A 15,651-nucleotide genomic window follows, 5' to 3' on the forward strand; every position below is an offset into this window, starting at 1 on the left:
CGATGTGTTCTGGTTGTTGTTCTTACATTTAACAAAGAGTACATATTATATATTAAGATATAAAACGGGATGAAAATGTAAATTTCAGCTGATAAAAAAATAATGTAAAAAGTTATTTCTAATTGAATAATATGTATGAAATGTGTATAAAATGAACTGTGACATTAAAACTGCATGTGAGTAAAGTAAGCAGGTTAAAGCATGTGCTGTTATAGTAATTAGAAAATATATTTCCCTTAATTACAGCTAGTCTGATGATGATAATAATAATAATAATAATAATAATAATAATTTGGAAAATAATGATATTATCATCATCATCATTATTATAATTATCATTGAGCCAGACGTCTTTACAAATTTATCATGTGAAACCTAATTACTCTTCATACTGATTACAAGATTCATTTCATTTTATTTTCATTATGTTTGTTTATGTTTTTGCAAACTTTTCTTGAACAACTATTTCTGTCTTGAAACCCATTGACTGTTCTAAATACCAATCAGATATGATACAGTTTTGTGTAGTAAACCTAACGTGAAAATGATGATGATGATGATGATGATGATGATGAGGTAAAGGCCTAATATATCCCAGAAAACTAATTGTAATTGTATTCAAATTTCCCAATAATATTATGATACAATTGCGTTTACACATAAGGTAACACCGAATAAAATCACGATATTAAAAACTTCAACTAAAGAACGGAGTTAGGCATACATAAGTAATGGTGGTATGATAGGTTTTAACTTCTTTAGAAAGAAACGTCTTCAGCTTTGTCGTGGCCTTTAAATTAAAGTATAATATTTCTTAAATACATTGTGAATTTGTAAAGTTTTCAAATTTGTAGTCATAGATAGGTCGAAAAAGTGTCTTGCTTTTTTATGGAGCTTTTTTCTATACAAAATTGCCACTAAAACTTTCATCGTGTTCAACAAATAATTACATATGTTATAATAATGACGGATAATGGGTCGTTTTCCACGAATGTGTATAATTGCTGATGCTGGAGATAGTGTCGACCATAATAGTCACCGATCGTACATTCAGTGTAACAGTGATGTGACGATTCTATTGTTGTACTTGGTGACACAATACAAAACAAAGACGGAATTGCTGTAAATTTTAAGGTTATTCACAGAAAAATAGGAAACAATATTTGTTACCCTAGTCAGATAACAGAACTTGAGGAAGAATAAGAGTAAGTCATGTAATATATATCATAAAAGATGCAATCATTGTTTTGACAAAATATTTTATGGAATTGTTACCCAGTTAAATATCAAGCTTTGTGTTTCAATGCTAGACAAATACCGCCATTGATCTAATTAGTTGTATTTGTTCCAAAAATAAAGTTTTTATGCTTACACATTCTTTTTATCAAAATTGACACATTCTTTTCATCAAAATTGACCTTTTTCTTGAATAAACTGTCTGCAGTTACAGAGTCAGACCTAGGGGTTATCAAGTATACTGATGATAATATACTGTAATCGGCGGGCAATACGTTCATATTCGAAATTATCATGTAAGCCTTTAACATTTTTAACATCAGTATCCAAAAACACTAGTCATATTCTACAGTAAATTTGGGGACGTTTTCATTCCCGGAAATGACGAGCGCGTAAATCACTTAACTTTAAGTTTCAAGTAGTAATTGACGTAGCTGGTTACGTTGATGAGCATCACATATATTTACCAATCAAATTTATTAAGTATTTATAAATAAAAACAATGTCTATGACACGTGTTTGACAGGTTTGTAGACCGGATTTAAATTTGATATTTATAAGTTTTGTACAATTATGTAACAGGAATACATAACAAATACATTTACCTGGATCTAACTTAAATATGTACTTTGTATACATTCGAAACGTCTGCGTTTTATATTGACTACGAACGTACCTAATATGTTTGGAATCTCTGCAAGCTTTCAGCTATTTGTATCTATGAATTTAATCTAACAACAAGCACACACATGTATACCACAAGTTACATTAATTTCTCTATTTTTTCAGACTTTTCATTCGTGTTCAGACAGTGCAAAATTAATGTTTTAATGTGAAACAGGGAGGAGCCGCTTGTGTCATTTGAAAAAAGACCCGTCCGATATGGGTCATTTCCCCTTTTCAGTCTTTTGACTTGAGGTGTGAAATTTGCAAACGCAAATCATCTTAACGTTTGTAGTCGTGGTCGCAAGGCCACATGTTTTGATAGTTCGGTTTTAATATACCATTTCCTTCTACTTCTAATATAGCACACTAGTTGTTTAGTAAGATACAGGATAGTTAATCAGCTGAACGATTTCTAGATTTGTTTCTTCCACTATCTTAGGCAGGTCTTTTTGTAGAGTCCTATTGATTCTTTACTAGCAGAAACTTTATAGTATCCTTATTTACGACACGACTTCCAAACGGATTCTCTGTTACAAGATCATTTGATACGGGCGCACAGAAGCTCTTGACTCCATTTTGAAACATTTATTTACCACACCGAGTTTACTACATCTCATAATGGACACTGTTCCCTTCCTGACCCCTAATTTCTTTTCAGCTGGAACCGCTAGCTTACCTGCAGACTAAATATAACTGCAAAACTCGCTAAAATATGTAAAGTAATTACCGGTAACTAGTGATTTCATATTCCATCGTTTTCTTGTCGACCTGTAAATGTATGTTGACATTGTTTGTTTCCTTTATACCCACACATGAGAGAAATATGGACGGGAAGCTGGTCCAGAAATCTCAAGTTTTTGGGAAAGCAGTGTCATTCAATTTAATATGGTGTGCCTAATTTGACATTAGTCTTTTCAAGCTATTATTGCCGCTCTAACGCATTAATCATATATTCCCAGCATAAATCATTCACGGGAGTATGACTTTATTGTCTTCGTGCGCCGCTGCGGGATTACGGTGTGAACGTTATGGGGGTTTGCTAGGCTGTGATGTGTTTGGACATAAACTCCTCAAATGAATGTCATACCAATCTAACGGAGATTTTCGTAATGGTTTAGGTAGCACAGTATTCCAATAACGGTGAGCAGAAATCTAGATTTCAAGGACTATGTCCTCAGCTGCCTTTGATACGTACTTGAGCATGGCGGCCATTGTCGCTGTCAAAGTGTCCGAAAGAAAAATGTGTTCCTGGGATTTCAAGTTTAGTTTTCGCAAAATTTCTTTGATGTTTTTTTATTAATACTTTAACGTATTAGAGCTATTGTCTTCTTTCATTGTCAGATAAACACATGCCGACCGTCGTCAAAAAATATTTGCTATATCTTAGGAATTATCCTTCAATGTCATCCAATGTAACAGGTTTCATCTGATCGATGAATCAATTGATTTTGTAATATATAATATACCATATCGTTTGATGTAAACAGATTTTATGAAGGTATATTTCATTCGGTCCAAGCGAGACAACTTTAAGTATAATAAAACTATAAATACATTGTATTATATACACACAAATGCATTTGCTATCTATATAAAAACGAGCCGCGTCAAGCATAAACAGCCGTTATCGTTAAATTAATTGTTCCGAGTAATATGACGTCAAATGTTAGAAATGACGTAACAAAATGGCGGCGCCCGTATTTTCACATGACAGTTTGTAAACAGAAGAAAATTTCAAGAAATGGATACGTTCGAGGTAATATTTTATAGAATTATTTGTAATGATGACAGAGAAAGTATTTTCAAATTGATTTACCCACATAACTTTTTAAAATATCAAGAGATCTACGTCTATAATCACACAATATTCAAGCAAAGTCGAAGGTCAGGACCGGTCAAAATGCTTAGATTGTATAAATAATGTTGTTAGATTGCTTATTAACTTATGTCATTCTGGAATATAAGATAAGTGTTTAACACATCTCTACAAGGCAGATATGAATACTGATTTTTGTTTGCAAATGCTCATGCATAGATCTGCTGTATTACGAAGGTTCTATGCATAGGAACATATTTAGATTGAAAGCAATGCGGAAGCAAACATGAATATGTTGCCAATTAGATGCTTTAGCAAATATTCAATAAAAATAAAAATCATCCCGTTTATTTATGTTGCAATGACCTTGGATGGTACGGATTTCGAAAAATTAAATCAACCTAATTTTTCATCGCATAATTAATTATCGTCGCAGTAGGCGAGTGGTTAGCGTGTTTGACTACAAGGACGAAATTTTCGAGTTCGAAACCTCATCTAGTCAACTTTTTTTTTCAACTTATTTTTTTCTTTCCTGTTTAGTATTTTTTCATTAAATATATTTCAATGGCATGCCTCAATTACGAAATGTTTTATTTTTCATTTGCACAGGAGCTAAATGATCTTCTGTCATGCTTTGGATTGACAGACCAAACTAACATTGGCCGTTCTGCAGCAACTTATGATACTGATACTGATATTGATGAGGTGCAAGATGTTAGCATTGAATCCCGTCTTCAAAGATATTACACAGCTACCCCCCTTGCAGAGGAATACAGTAATGAATCAGAAACTCAAGTTAATGAAGACACTAATGTAAATAGTGAAGATCCACAGTGTGATATTAACAATGTGAAAACCATTTATGACAGTGGATGCAAATGTACAAAAAACTGCTTCAGTAATTTTACTTTTTCCCAGATTGAATCAAACATTCTTAATGTAAGGGAAATGACAAAAAGTGAAAAGGAAATGCTAATTATGGGCACTCTCAAGAGGATAATCTCTGATGCTAGATGTAAGGGAAATCGTAAACGTTCACGATATGAATATGTGTTTGAGGGTGTAACAGTGTGCCATGAAACATTTCTAGTAGTGTTTGATATTAAAGACAGACAACTGAGAAACATTAAACATCACATGGAAGAACATGGTGCTCAGCCACGTGTTCACGGCCACAGCGGTAGACGTGCCCCCAACGCATTTCCTCCTGAAGTAATTAAGGACGCAGTGCAATATATACTGAGCTACGCAAACGAAGAGGGACTCCCTCAGCCTGCGGCACCAAGAGGGCGAGAGGACGAGGCCCCAATTTACTTACCATCCTCGGACACAAAACAGTCCGTACACAGTGAGTATGTAAAACGTTGTATGGAAGCTGAAAAGAGGTATGTTGGTTTAACAACATTTAAAGACGTATGGAAAAATTGTTTGCCACATATAAAAATAGCCTCTCCAAAGGAAGATGTGTGCAAAGTATGCGAGGACTGTAAGCAGGATATCAAGCTTGCCATGAGCGAAAATGACAAAATATTTGCAACACAGAAGTACCACAATCATGTACTCCAAGCCAGGAAAGAAAGGGAACTATACGTAGAATGCGTGGAAAGGTCAACAGCAATGTTTGTTAACCGGGCACAACAAGACCAGGCTGCGGGAGATGGATTTTCGACAGACGACGTACATTACACGTTCGACTTCAGTCAGTATGTCAAGTTGCCTCACCATGCGCAAGAAAAGGGACCCACATTCTTCATTCAACCAAGAAGAGTGCAGGTATTACAAATAAATAAATTAATTATACTTCTGCTTTGTTTCTGTAATGGAAATAATGGTAGTATATTCACACAAAAAAAAATCATAATATTTTTTCACAATCAACATTATCAAGATAGTAACATTATATCCTTTCAAATTCGTTCTTAAATTTCATATTTTTATGCCATATTTCGAAGAAGAGCGGCTATTTTTTGTTACTCATTGTAAGTCGATCTGTCTGCCGGTATGTCGTTAGGTGAAAAAAAAATTGTTTTCCGTCCAATTTCGAGTGAATGCTTGGTCTCACTATGATCATACTTCATAGGATAAGTTTTTTTCTAGGGTCATTAGGTCAGTCACCGTGACCTTGAGAATGAAAACGGTTTCTGTTAAATAACTTAAGACATTTTTCAGGTTACAACATATAAAATAACGAAATGCTATTATATGCGTGTATGTGAGGTGTGTGTGTTTGGGGTTGGGGTCGGGGACGGGGAGGGGTGTATAGAAACAGCGCTTGTTTCTTTTAGTCATGTGACCATATAATATCCAGCACTTTATCTGTCTTCAGATATTTGGTTTCCGGGCCGATGGCTATAAGCAGTACAACTATCTCATCGACGAGGACCAAACCATTGGTAAATCAGTTCATTATCTTTTTATCATTTTGGCACGGCATTTTGTTAAATTTAGGAAAAATTACCCATTAAAATGCAAACGTTCACGTTGATCGAATTATACTGCATGTCTGTAATTATAGTTAATTGTGTTAAGATTCTTGATGATTGTGTTAAAAACATAACGGATATTACATAATTTTGAAAATCGTGCAGCAAAATATTTCTCATATTAATAACAGTTTTTCTTAACTTTTCTCAGGAAAAGATGGCCAGAATGTACACGGACCGGATTCTGTTATATCAATGATTGATCACGCCTTCCACACGTTCGGTAGTGGAGAGACGGAATGTGGTATTCATGCTGATAATTGTTTCGGTAAGTATTTTCGTTGACTAGCGTAACGTTTCGTGTAGTTAATATCCTGTTTTTATAATTTCATTCTGTATGAAAGCTACTGTTGACGGTCACAAAAGCCCCTTGACATATCGTAGCTTAAGTAAAGATTTATTCTTGTGTTACATTGTTACAGTTCTATGCCTGTCCAGTTTCAAGAATATATGAGCCGCGCCATGAGAAAACCAACATAGTTGATTTTCTCATGGCGCGGCTCATATATATATGATGCACCATACTAACGGATGTGATGTTATTATTAGTTTGTTTGTGTGTTCATAAAAGAAAAAAATATCTATGTCGAAACATATGAACGATGTGTGATATTTACGACATAAAAAATGTACATGTATACCGTATTAAATTTGAAAGTAAACGGCGATTACATCTTGAAGTTTGTGTTTTATTTGAGCTAGTTTATTTCTGACTATGATATTTATTATAAATAACGTTTATGTACAACTGTTTACCAGGTCAGAACAAGAACAGATACGTGCTGGCGTACTTATCATGGCGCACGATGACTGGGCGGCACAGAACAATCAGATATATGATGCAGTTACCAGGACACACAAGGTTGTCATAATTAATTATTCAGTGCAACAGTTCCAAATCGTTAAACACTTCTATTTGTATTTGGGAATCATTTGAACTAAATCCAGTTTTCAGTTAAAAAACTAAAAGATTAAAGATTTCGATCCATACTAGCAAATGCACGTTGTGAAATGTTAAAAAAAACGACAATGCGTAGTTGAGTATAGTAAAAACTAGAATCTATATTGCTTTAAATTTTGACACACATTTTCAATGTGATTTTAGACCTATGAAGATTGCAAGTGATAATGTTACTGGTATTTAACTTTATACATTAACATCAAAACACTAATTAGTTATCTACATGATCAATCATAACCATACAGCGTGATACGTCTTCATATTCTTACTGTGCAGGTGCCTGATCGACGCCGGGTTTGGTACTATAAAGAAGTTGTATCGGCGTTCGAACTGTGACACACTCCAGCACGTGGTAGATGTTGTACACAAGTCGGCACACAGTAATGTACCGGTTACATACGACGAGAATGGGTGGGAGTGGAGAGACTGGAAGATGTTCCTCGGTGATAGGTTCAAAAAAGTGCCAAACATTTCCAAATATTATCACTTCCGCTTCACATCAAGCGAACCCGGGGTAGTGTACATGAAGGTAGCCGCAGACGACACCGAGGAAATCCGATTTGTCATTTGCAAGACGAACTATTTACGAATGGACACCTATGATCTTCCGTCAGTTATTAGGCCAGCAGGACTCAGCAAGGAACGTCAGACGTATCTATACCGCCACGTCAGGCCGCTGGTGAGACGTCCGTTTCAGGACGTTCTTTGTCCGCCCCCTGCGTCGGACGATTGACAATCACATGTGTAGTGTAACATGTAGGTATTACAAATTTATCCTGAAATGCCACTTGAAGATCAATGACATTAGAAAACAGGAAATATGTTATTACTTATTTATTAACATCAATTGAAGTGACTAATCAATGAAATAATTTCGTTACAAAATGTGTAGTTTACTTTCGCTCAAGCCCCACATAGAATTTACTGGTAGTGTATACTCCATATCAGCGCACTGCAGTATGTGTAACTAATATTATTATATGTGTACATCGATGCTGCTAAGATAAATAAATTGAAGGATTGCTTTATTTTCTGTCATCATGTTTTTTGTACGTTGACGTTACTAACGTCGACGTTTTTGACGTTACTTGACGTTCGTCTGGTAGAGTGGGTTACGATTTTGTATTTTTACGCAGGTATAGTCCATTTCAACCTATAGAAATATATACATTGCAAAAAAGTTTAAAAGACGTACTATTATATGATGAAATAAACTGAAAAAGTGAAAAAAATACGATAACGGCTGTTTATGCTTGACGCGGCTCAAACGATTAAGGTATGTTTTGAAACTGCTAAAGAAAACGGTAAACTTACACGTCTTTAGAAGACCAGTCACACAGGTATAAGTCACATGCCAAATGCACACTATGTCAAACTGGATTGGGACTACGGTATTTAGTAAATTTCATACTACATGTCTTTGTTTATATTGACATTATTGTGCTTTTTTTGCTTACGTTTAAAATCACTAAAAGACAATAAAAACGGCATTGTTTCCATACTTTATAACCAGAACGTGCGAATGCATGACACAGGAATAGATTAATGACACTAACCTTTCTCCCAATCCGCTGACCTTTATGTACGGGTATAGCGTGCTGCCACAGTGAAATTGTGAATAGGATACGGGTATGTGTCTAGTGACGATAAGTTCTCAAAACAACTGTCAGTTTCTTTCTCTATTATAACACTTTCTTGGGGACACCAGCTTTGTTTATTGGCGATTCTTTCTCACAATTGTGTGAAATCAACTGTTCATTGCTTTTTAAATGCGATTCTTCCGTGATGAAAGTAGCTTCAAATGATGGTGGTTGTTCTCATATGTTTAATTTGTAAACACAAATGATTCTCCTAATCTTTTTCATTCACAGATAGTTTTTATTGATACATCTTCTGAATGGTCCCGGAATGTTTACAGGATTGTTAGACATTGATAGAAACACATCGAGGCATTTACCATGTACATTTATATATGAGGTACTTACAGTGTAATTTTATGTAATTTGCTTTAAATACAGAATCGTACTTTGATCTGAAAATAAATCTGTTTGCATCAATTATGAATACACAAAGGATAGAAAAGAAAACAACTTCATTTGGCTGATGCTAATGAAACTTTATCCTTAGTTAAAACATTAACATAACTCAGTGAAGTAGCAGTGGGCAGCTGACTATATATGTATACAAGTATCTTCTTTCTGTTAAATACCATTGGTCACGAAATCAACTTGGAAAATACTCAGAATGTTAATTTTACGAATGTGTACAAATAAGCATGGAATTATTACACAATAGATTTAATTATTTTGCTTCTTTGGAAAAAATCATTTTGTCCTGTGTAACATTATATCCTTTGCGAAGATTTTAAAGTTATAGAAAATGTTAATTAATCTTTACGTAAACGCCCTTTGAATCATATAAAACATGCCATTTAGAAGTGCTGTCAATTCAGTTTGTAAATGTAAAAGGAAGTATCGAAGCCGATATATCACACGAAAAGAAAGACACCGGGCCAATTCGGAGTTTGATATAATAAAAGTAATTTCAAATCAGGGTGTCAATTTGATCAAAACTTTCAACCTTTGACCATAACGAAAGCGATCTCATTACCTGCACATAAACTATTTAGAAAGTTTTAAGAAAGTTAATAAACACGTATGAAAAATATAAATTACTTTGCGGGTAGCCGGAACGGTCTCAATAGAGTCTAACCACGGTATGAATGACAGGCTAAAAATTGTGAAGAGTGAAAGACGAGTTTTTAATTAAATTAAAACTTGTGGAAACAACCCGCCATTTTGATGCGTGAGGAGCACATAAAGAGCCGATGATGCGTAGATAACTGGGTTTTCAATAACTGAAGTCGAGCGATGTATGCACTGAACGTGACAATTTGCCTTGTTTTATGCTTAAGTTGAACGAAACATTCCTTCATTGAAACGTTTCTTCATTACCCTCCACATTGCATGAACACTATGGACGATTTGATGACTATATTTTGTCTGGTATAGCCTGCCAAACAAAATGATATATTTTAGATCATCACTGAGACATGCTGAACTTTTTGTGTCTTCAACGTAACCTGTTTATTACCGATAATCACTTTCAGCTGGCTCCTGTGTAGTATTTTGCGACAAGGCATATCATTGAATGTTTCTGGGTTGTATATTTTTTTCTGTATTTGTTAGTTCCGTGTATGATTTGTTGATGTTTTACTCTGTATAGATGTTTTTGTACTGGAATCTTTCATGCATGCATTAATACAGACACTGTCTGAGACGCTGCGATCTTGGAGCATGATTTTCTTACTGGATCTGTCTCGAACTTCTGTTGCGACCGCCTACTCGACCTGTGCAGGTATAGCAATTTTACGGCTTTCCCTGGCCACGACGTAACAATACCATGTCTATTTTTCACAGCCTTTTACCTTAAAGCAGTGATTTGGTTTCCAGTGGTGATCTTGCATTAACTACCGTTATTTACACAAGTTTTCATGTACCAAAAACTACGTTGCAGTCCTCCTTCAAACGAAAGCAACATTACTCTTACAGTATATCTTAAAATATTGAAAACATGCATTTACTGGCTTTATACTTGTGATGTTGTTGTAGAAAAGACAATTTAGTACATCATTGTCGGCTTCTTTGTCTTTAAGAACAACACTATAGAAAATGACAGTAAAGAAAAGCTAATATATCTTCTGAATATTCTGCTGCAGAATAATGTGACAGCTAATTATTTGCCAAAAGTTTTCTTGAATTAAAATTTTCAAGTAACTTGTTTTTGAAAGTGTTAGAAGTGTTTGCCTTTATATTACTATAAATTATTGTATTCACTAGGCAGTCATTTAATACAGATGCCATTTCTAGTTAAGGTCATGAATTAAGTGATCAAATTCTTATTTCTTTTTTAGACATATAATTTAAATATTATCTAGTGCAAATATGATTAAATGCTGTATTTATTGAAACACGCACATTGAAAAATGCTATATGACCATATTTGCAGATGAAATGGTAAACTGTCATGGCATTTAAAGTCAGTTCGCTAATAAATCATACTAACTTTAAACACAACCTGTGAACATTAAAAATTATCTCGCATTTGAAAGAAAGCACTATATAATACTATAATGGTTTTGTTCTTGTAAGCCTGAACACACTATTTAAATAATTACATGTACTTACCAAAATATAAAAGTGCAATATAAAGAAAGCCGATGCACTCTACAGCATATTCTCTACAACTTCCCATTCCGAAAAACTTTACCCCCAAAACTGGTTGAAAGTCAAATTCCAACATGCTCAAAGTTAGAATTCAAAAGAGGTAACCTAAATGTAAAGTGCAAATATCATCAAGAAATAAATAATTCTGAAACCAAAGGTAATTCGTTGTACATCAAAACGGATGTGAGGACAATATAAACCATAAGGAAAGTGATTATTCCTTTATCCATTGGATGCTGTGCTCTCCTCTTTGACTTTGTCTTCGTGGACATGTGAGAGATTTCATAATATACAGTTCTTAAAGCCTACTGGGTTTGATCTTCTTCTTTCCTGTTTCGTCGGGCCTTAAATGGTCTTTCTCTTGTCTGTCAAATTTATTGTGTACATGCGTTTTATGATTCTTCATGTTTGCTTTTTTACATATTTTACAAGAGCATTTCTATGTTTTACGCTTTGTTGTTTTACCATAATGTGAGTAAGGGAATGGCCTGGTTGGATAACTTTTGTTTACACTGTCTCTTATAAGGTATAAATGTGACGTACCGGTTTAAAATTCTCACTGGTGTTATGCAATTGACCGTTCAAGGCGGTGCCGAGCTGTGTTTCTTTATATGTTTGTTTTTGGTTCAGCTACGTTGTCTATATGTTTTGCTTCGTCCATTTATTTTGTGTACATATCTATAATGCACACGTCTGTACATTCTGATTTGAGAAGGGATGTGACTTTTCTTATTGACAAAATGAAATAAAGATTGCATATCCATAATTTCATTACGATAAATAGTTAAGAACACCTGAAAAAAGTCCTTAAATATCATTTCATTTTGACTGAAAAAGTCAGTGTAATTTGAACATCACTTGTAATGTACTCAAAATACTTTTGTCTATTTTGTAACGATATTTAGCAAATATCATATAAATGACCAAGTCTAATACATCTCTGAACAAAAACGTGCGGCGTTCTCGCTTCAAAAATAAGAATAATACTATTTTCGGGAGACGGTGTAAATTTCAAAAATTGTGGATTTTTTTAAATGTCATCTTTACTGACGAGGTAATCTGTCAAAATTGAACAACGTGTAGCATTTATTACGTTCTCCGGTGAAACTCATTAAAAACGTCTTTGTTTTAAATAAAAGATAAATCACTTTTACCCACACGTGTAACAATATCTAAGTTATCATCAGCATTTAGACCGAATCTGAAACTCTCATTTGTATCTGGTCCGTGAAGTTTAAAACTCAGCCTATCAATAACCTCTGTCAGACTTTACTTTAGATACATCACCATGGTTGCCATTAAGTAAGGAGAAGATTTTTGTGTCTATTTCCAGTATTTTTGTACATGCAAACTTTTGATATAGAACATATCAAGTTTGAATTTGGAATACACCATTAGACGCAAAGAGATTTAGGGGATAGGCGATGTCAATTTTCTATTCAACTTGTCTGTATGATGATTTGGCAGAAGGCGCTTAGAGAAAACCTCAGTAATGTAAGAGATTTAGGAACACGCCTTGCTTAACTGACCATCGTTATACATGAGACAAATATTGCTTAAAATGGCAAACTAAAGAAAAAGAATTTCGGAGAAACCTTTGGAATCAGTATAAAGGAATAAATAGTATTGATATATTTCTGGATTCCAACAGTCTTTGTACGTCTAATGCGTGGGCTGAGATACGGTATACTCACCGTATGTAATAAATAAGTTGATTAATTTATCAGTTTAGTTATTATGGTAGTCATTCACGAAGGTCATGTTGGAAACTGCTATCAGACATCCGATTACTTAAAAATTGAGAGCAAAGAAATTATCAACACACGAGAAAATCGTGAATGCTAACAAAAGCACCAGAAGTGGTGCAGACTGATACTATATATAGATTGAACAGCCACTTTCCGTTTTCTTTCATCTTAACTTGGGAAGTCTGAAAACCTCACAAAATTATATCTGTAAGTGAAGCTTGGTGTGTAAATACCACGTTTGTTATTCAAATCACGAATTCGTAGATTGAGAAAATGTCTGAATCAATATCAGACAGGAAGAAGGCCAAATCTTTTTCTTTTTCTCCTGTATTATAAAGCTGTTCACAGTTCTGTTGATTGGTATCTCACTATTGTTGCTAAATTATATTCCGTTTTTACTTTTGCTGTTTCTTCTTTTTTTATTCAATATTTTGTTGCATATTGTTTTGTTGTTGTTGTTTTGTTTTTTTTGGCGTTGAATTTTCAAAACTGATTACTACTAGAAAATAAAGCAGTCTTTATATGTCTTCTGTCGGAATATTTCAATTACTTCCCTCCTTTTTCTCAAAATATGTGAAAATCAAACGATGATATATTTTTAGAGTTTTCTGCTATGCAAAACGCTATAATAAAACAATACTTTCTTCTTTTCAAGTTCGTGAATAATACTTCTTAACACGTCCACAGTTGTTGAAATAGATCTTATACCAAAGTGCCACAAATTTTATGAACATATATTACAGACATGTGATTGAAATGCCTCTGAAAATGTTGATACTGTGATATGATTTTAAGTGTTATATACTAAGAGGTTCCATTCATTATTTGATTCAGGAGATAAAGTTAATCTAACAGATATCCATATATTAAATTGAATTTACAGTATAACCGTAAAATTACCCTCACACTGTGATAAATGCATCAAAGCATATGGAACGTCAAACTTAGTGCGCTTATCAGCTCATTTTTATTAAGAACCTCTTTATGGAAACGACGTGATTCTAAGCAATTAATGATTGTTTGCAGAGTATTACCATTAACAATTTAACTAATTACGAAATTTAGACTCTTCACAAGCCACTAGATAATAAACATATGGAAAGAGATGAAAACAAAAAAACAAAACGATTTTTAAAAGAATTGTTCACAGATAATACCCGTAAGCCCACAGATCTCCGGCCATACAGGTGGGATTTATGCCATCTATAAATTAAACTTTTTCCCAATTTTGTTAATATCATATTAAGCACATAGAGATAGAATTATATGGGATATTTTATGGAAAAATAAACAAAAACTGAGAGTTCATAAACGTTTTGTTTGTACTTGTATCATTATCTTAAGCTACATCTTTGTAACAATCCACTTTGAAAAATTAAACGACGTGATGGAAACTGTATACGAGAACCTCTGATCGGATCTGGGTGGGTATATAAATCATATTTTATCACATTAAAGCTTTTACAAAAGGTGATAAGATCGTAGAGGTTCAAATATCGCTTGTTTAGTGACGCCGACCGTGACACGAAGATCACCAAGATTAGAGGCATCATCAGTAGCAGACACACCGGATGTAGTAGACAAACCAGACGTTTAAAATGACAGATTTAAAAAAAAAATACACACACATATGTCAATTAAATCTAAAAAGAGTAAAAAAAGACATTTTGTTAATTTAAGGAAACAAAACATAATGCATCACTTGCGTACAGACAGTAAAACGTGTGTTAAATTTGGTACTGCGTGGAGCAAAACGAAGATTTGTTCTCATGAAGCATTGATATTATTTTTTTTCAGACAAAGGCATTTCATGATTGATGTTTATAAAAACCAAATTACTAAAGATGCAAATAGCTGTGTACCAAGGATTTTGACCCAAGCTCTACGTTGTAATGTAACATGCATGTAATATAAACATTGCATTTGGTTTTATTTACTTTTTGTTTTCTTGAATTAAGAGAGGGAGGTTTCGTACCCACATCGACGGGCAAGTGATTCGAAGTCAGCGACCTTAACCACTCGGCCACATGTCCCCTTGAGCGCGGCACACTTATACTGCAACTCGTACATGCGAGATATTATTATATCTTTTACCTCATATATGACTGATGTTACACTTTATTTTACCCCCACATACATTTCCCAATATAAAATTCCTTTACTACACTGGTTACAAAAGTTTTAAAGTTAACCATATAACATGATTGATGGTGCACAACTAAAACCATAGATATTAGGTTTTCCAAATAGAACATGTTAACTTTTACCCTTCTTAATTTCTAAAATTTACTGTCTATCATTCAGTTTGGGCAGTATCATTTTTATTCGAAGAGGTGCTCTTTGGTACTGACCGAATAGCGAACAGTGCAGGCTGATCTTGGTTTGCAGTGGTCGCATAGACAGAATCACTTGCTACAAGCAGACTAAAGGCTAATTTACTAACTTACTATTCATGATATTATTTGTTTTGTTTTGAATGCAGTTGAAATATATGACAAATAGAAATGCAGTTCTT

General features: G+C 34.0%; 1 protein-coding gene across 2 annotated transcripts; it reads left to right on the top strand.

Annotated features, from left to right (window-relative positions):
• The first annotated feature begins 3,509 nt into the window (after positions 1 to 3,509).
• Positions 3,510 to 8,388, top strand: LOC123552436 (uncharacterized). 2 transcript variants are annotated; one of them, XM_045342099.2, is made up of 5 exons: positions 3,510 to 5,491; positions 6,045 to 6,111; positions 6,359 to 6,469; positions 6,961 to 7,063; positions 7,439 to 8,388. In XM_045342099.2, exons 1-5 carry the CDS (start codon positions 4,283 to 4,285, stop codon positions 7,893 to 7,895), a joined length of 1,947 nt encoding a protein of 648 aa, XP_045198034.2. In that variant the 5' UTR covers positions 3,510 to 4,282; the 3' UTR covers positions 7,896 to 8,388. The 2 variants fall into 2 exon arrangements, with proteins under 2 accessions (XP_045198034.2, XP_045198033.2); XM_045342098.2 differs by having other exon boundaries at positions 6,353 to 6,469; positions 7,439 to 8,387.
• Positions 8,389 to 15,651: the final 7,263 nt, after the last annotated feature.

Source organism: Mercenaria mercenaria, chromosome 4 (assembly GCF_021730395.1).
Source record: "Mercenaria mercenaria strain notata chromosome 4, MADL_Memer_1, whole genome shotgun sequence".
Lineage (NCBI taxonomy): Eukaryota > Metazoa > Mollusca > Bivalvia > Venerida > Veneridae > Mercenaria > Mercenaria mercenaria.

Bases quoted from the DNA above. Each gene is read 5' to 3' on its own strand.
- LOC123552436 (XM_045342098.2), top strand. From the start codon at position 4,283: ATGGCATGCCTCAATTACGAAATGTTTTATTTTTCATTTGCACAGGAG. The intron at 5,492-6,044 runs GTATTACAAATA...ATCTGTCTTCAG, and splicing joins TTCAACCAAGAAGAGTGCAG to ATATTTGGTTTCCGGGCCGA. The intron at 7,064-7,438 runs GTTGTCATAATT...CTTACTGTGCAG, and splicing joins CAGTTACCAGGACACACAAG to GTGCCTGATCGACGCCGGGT.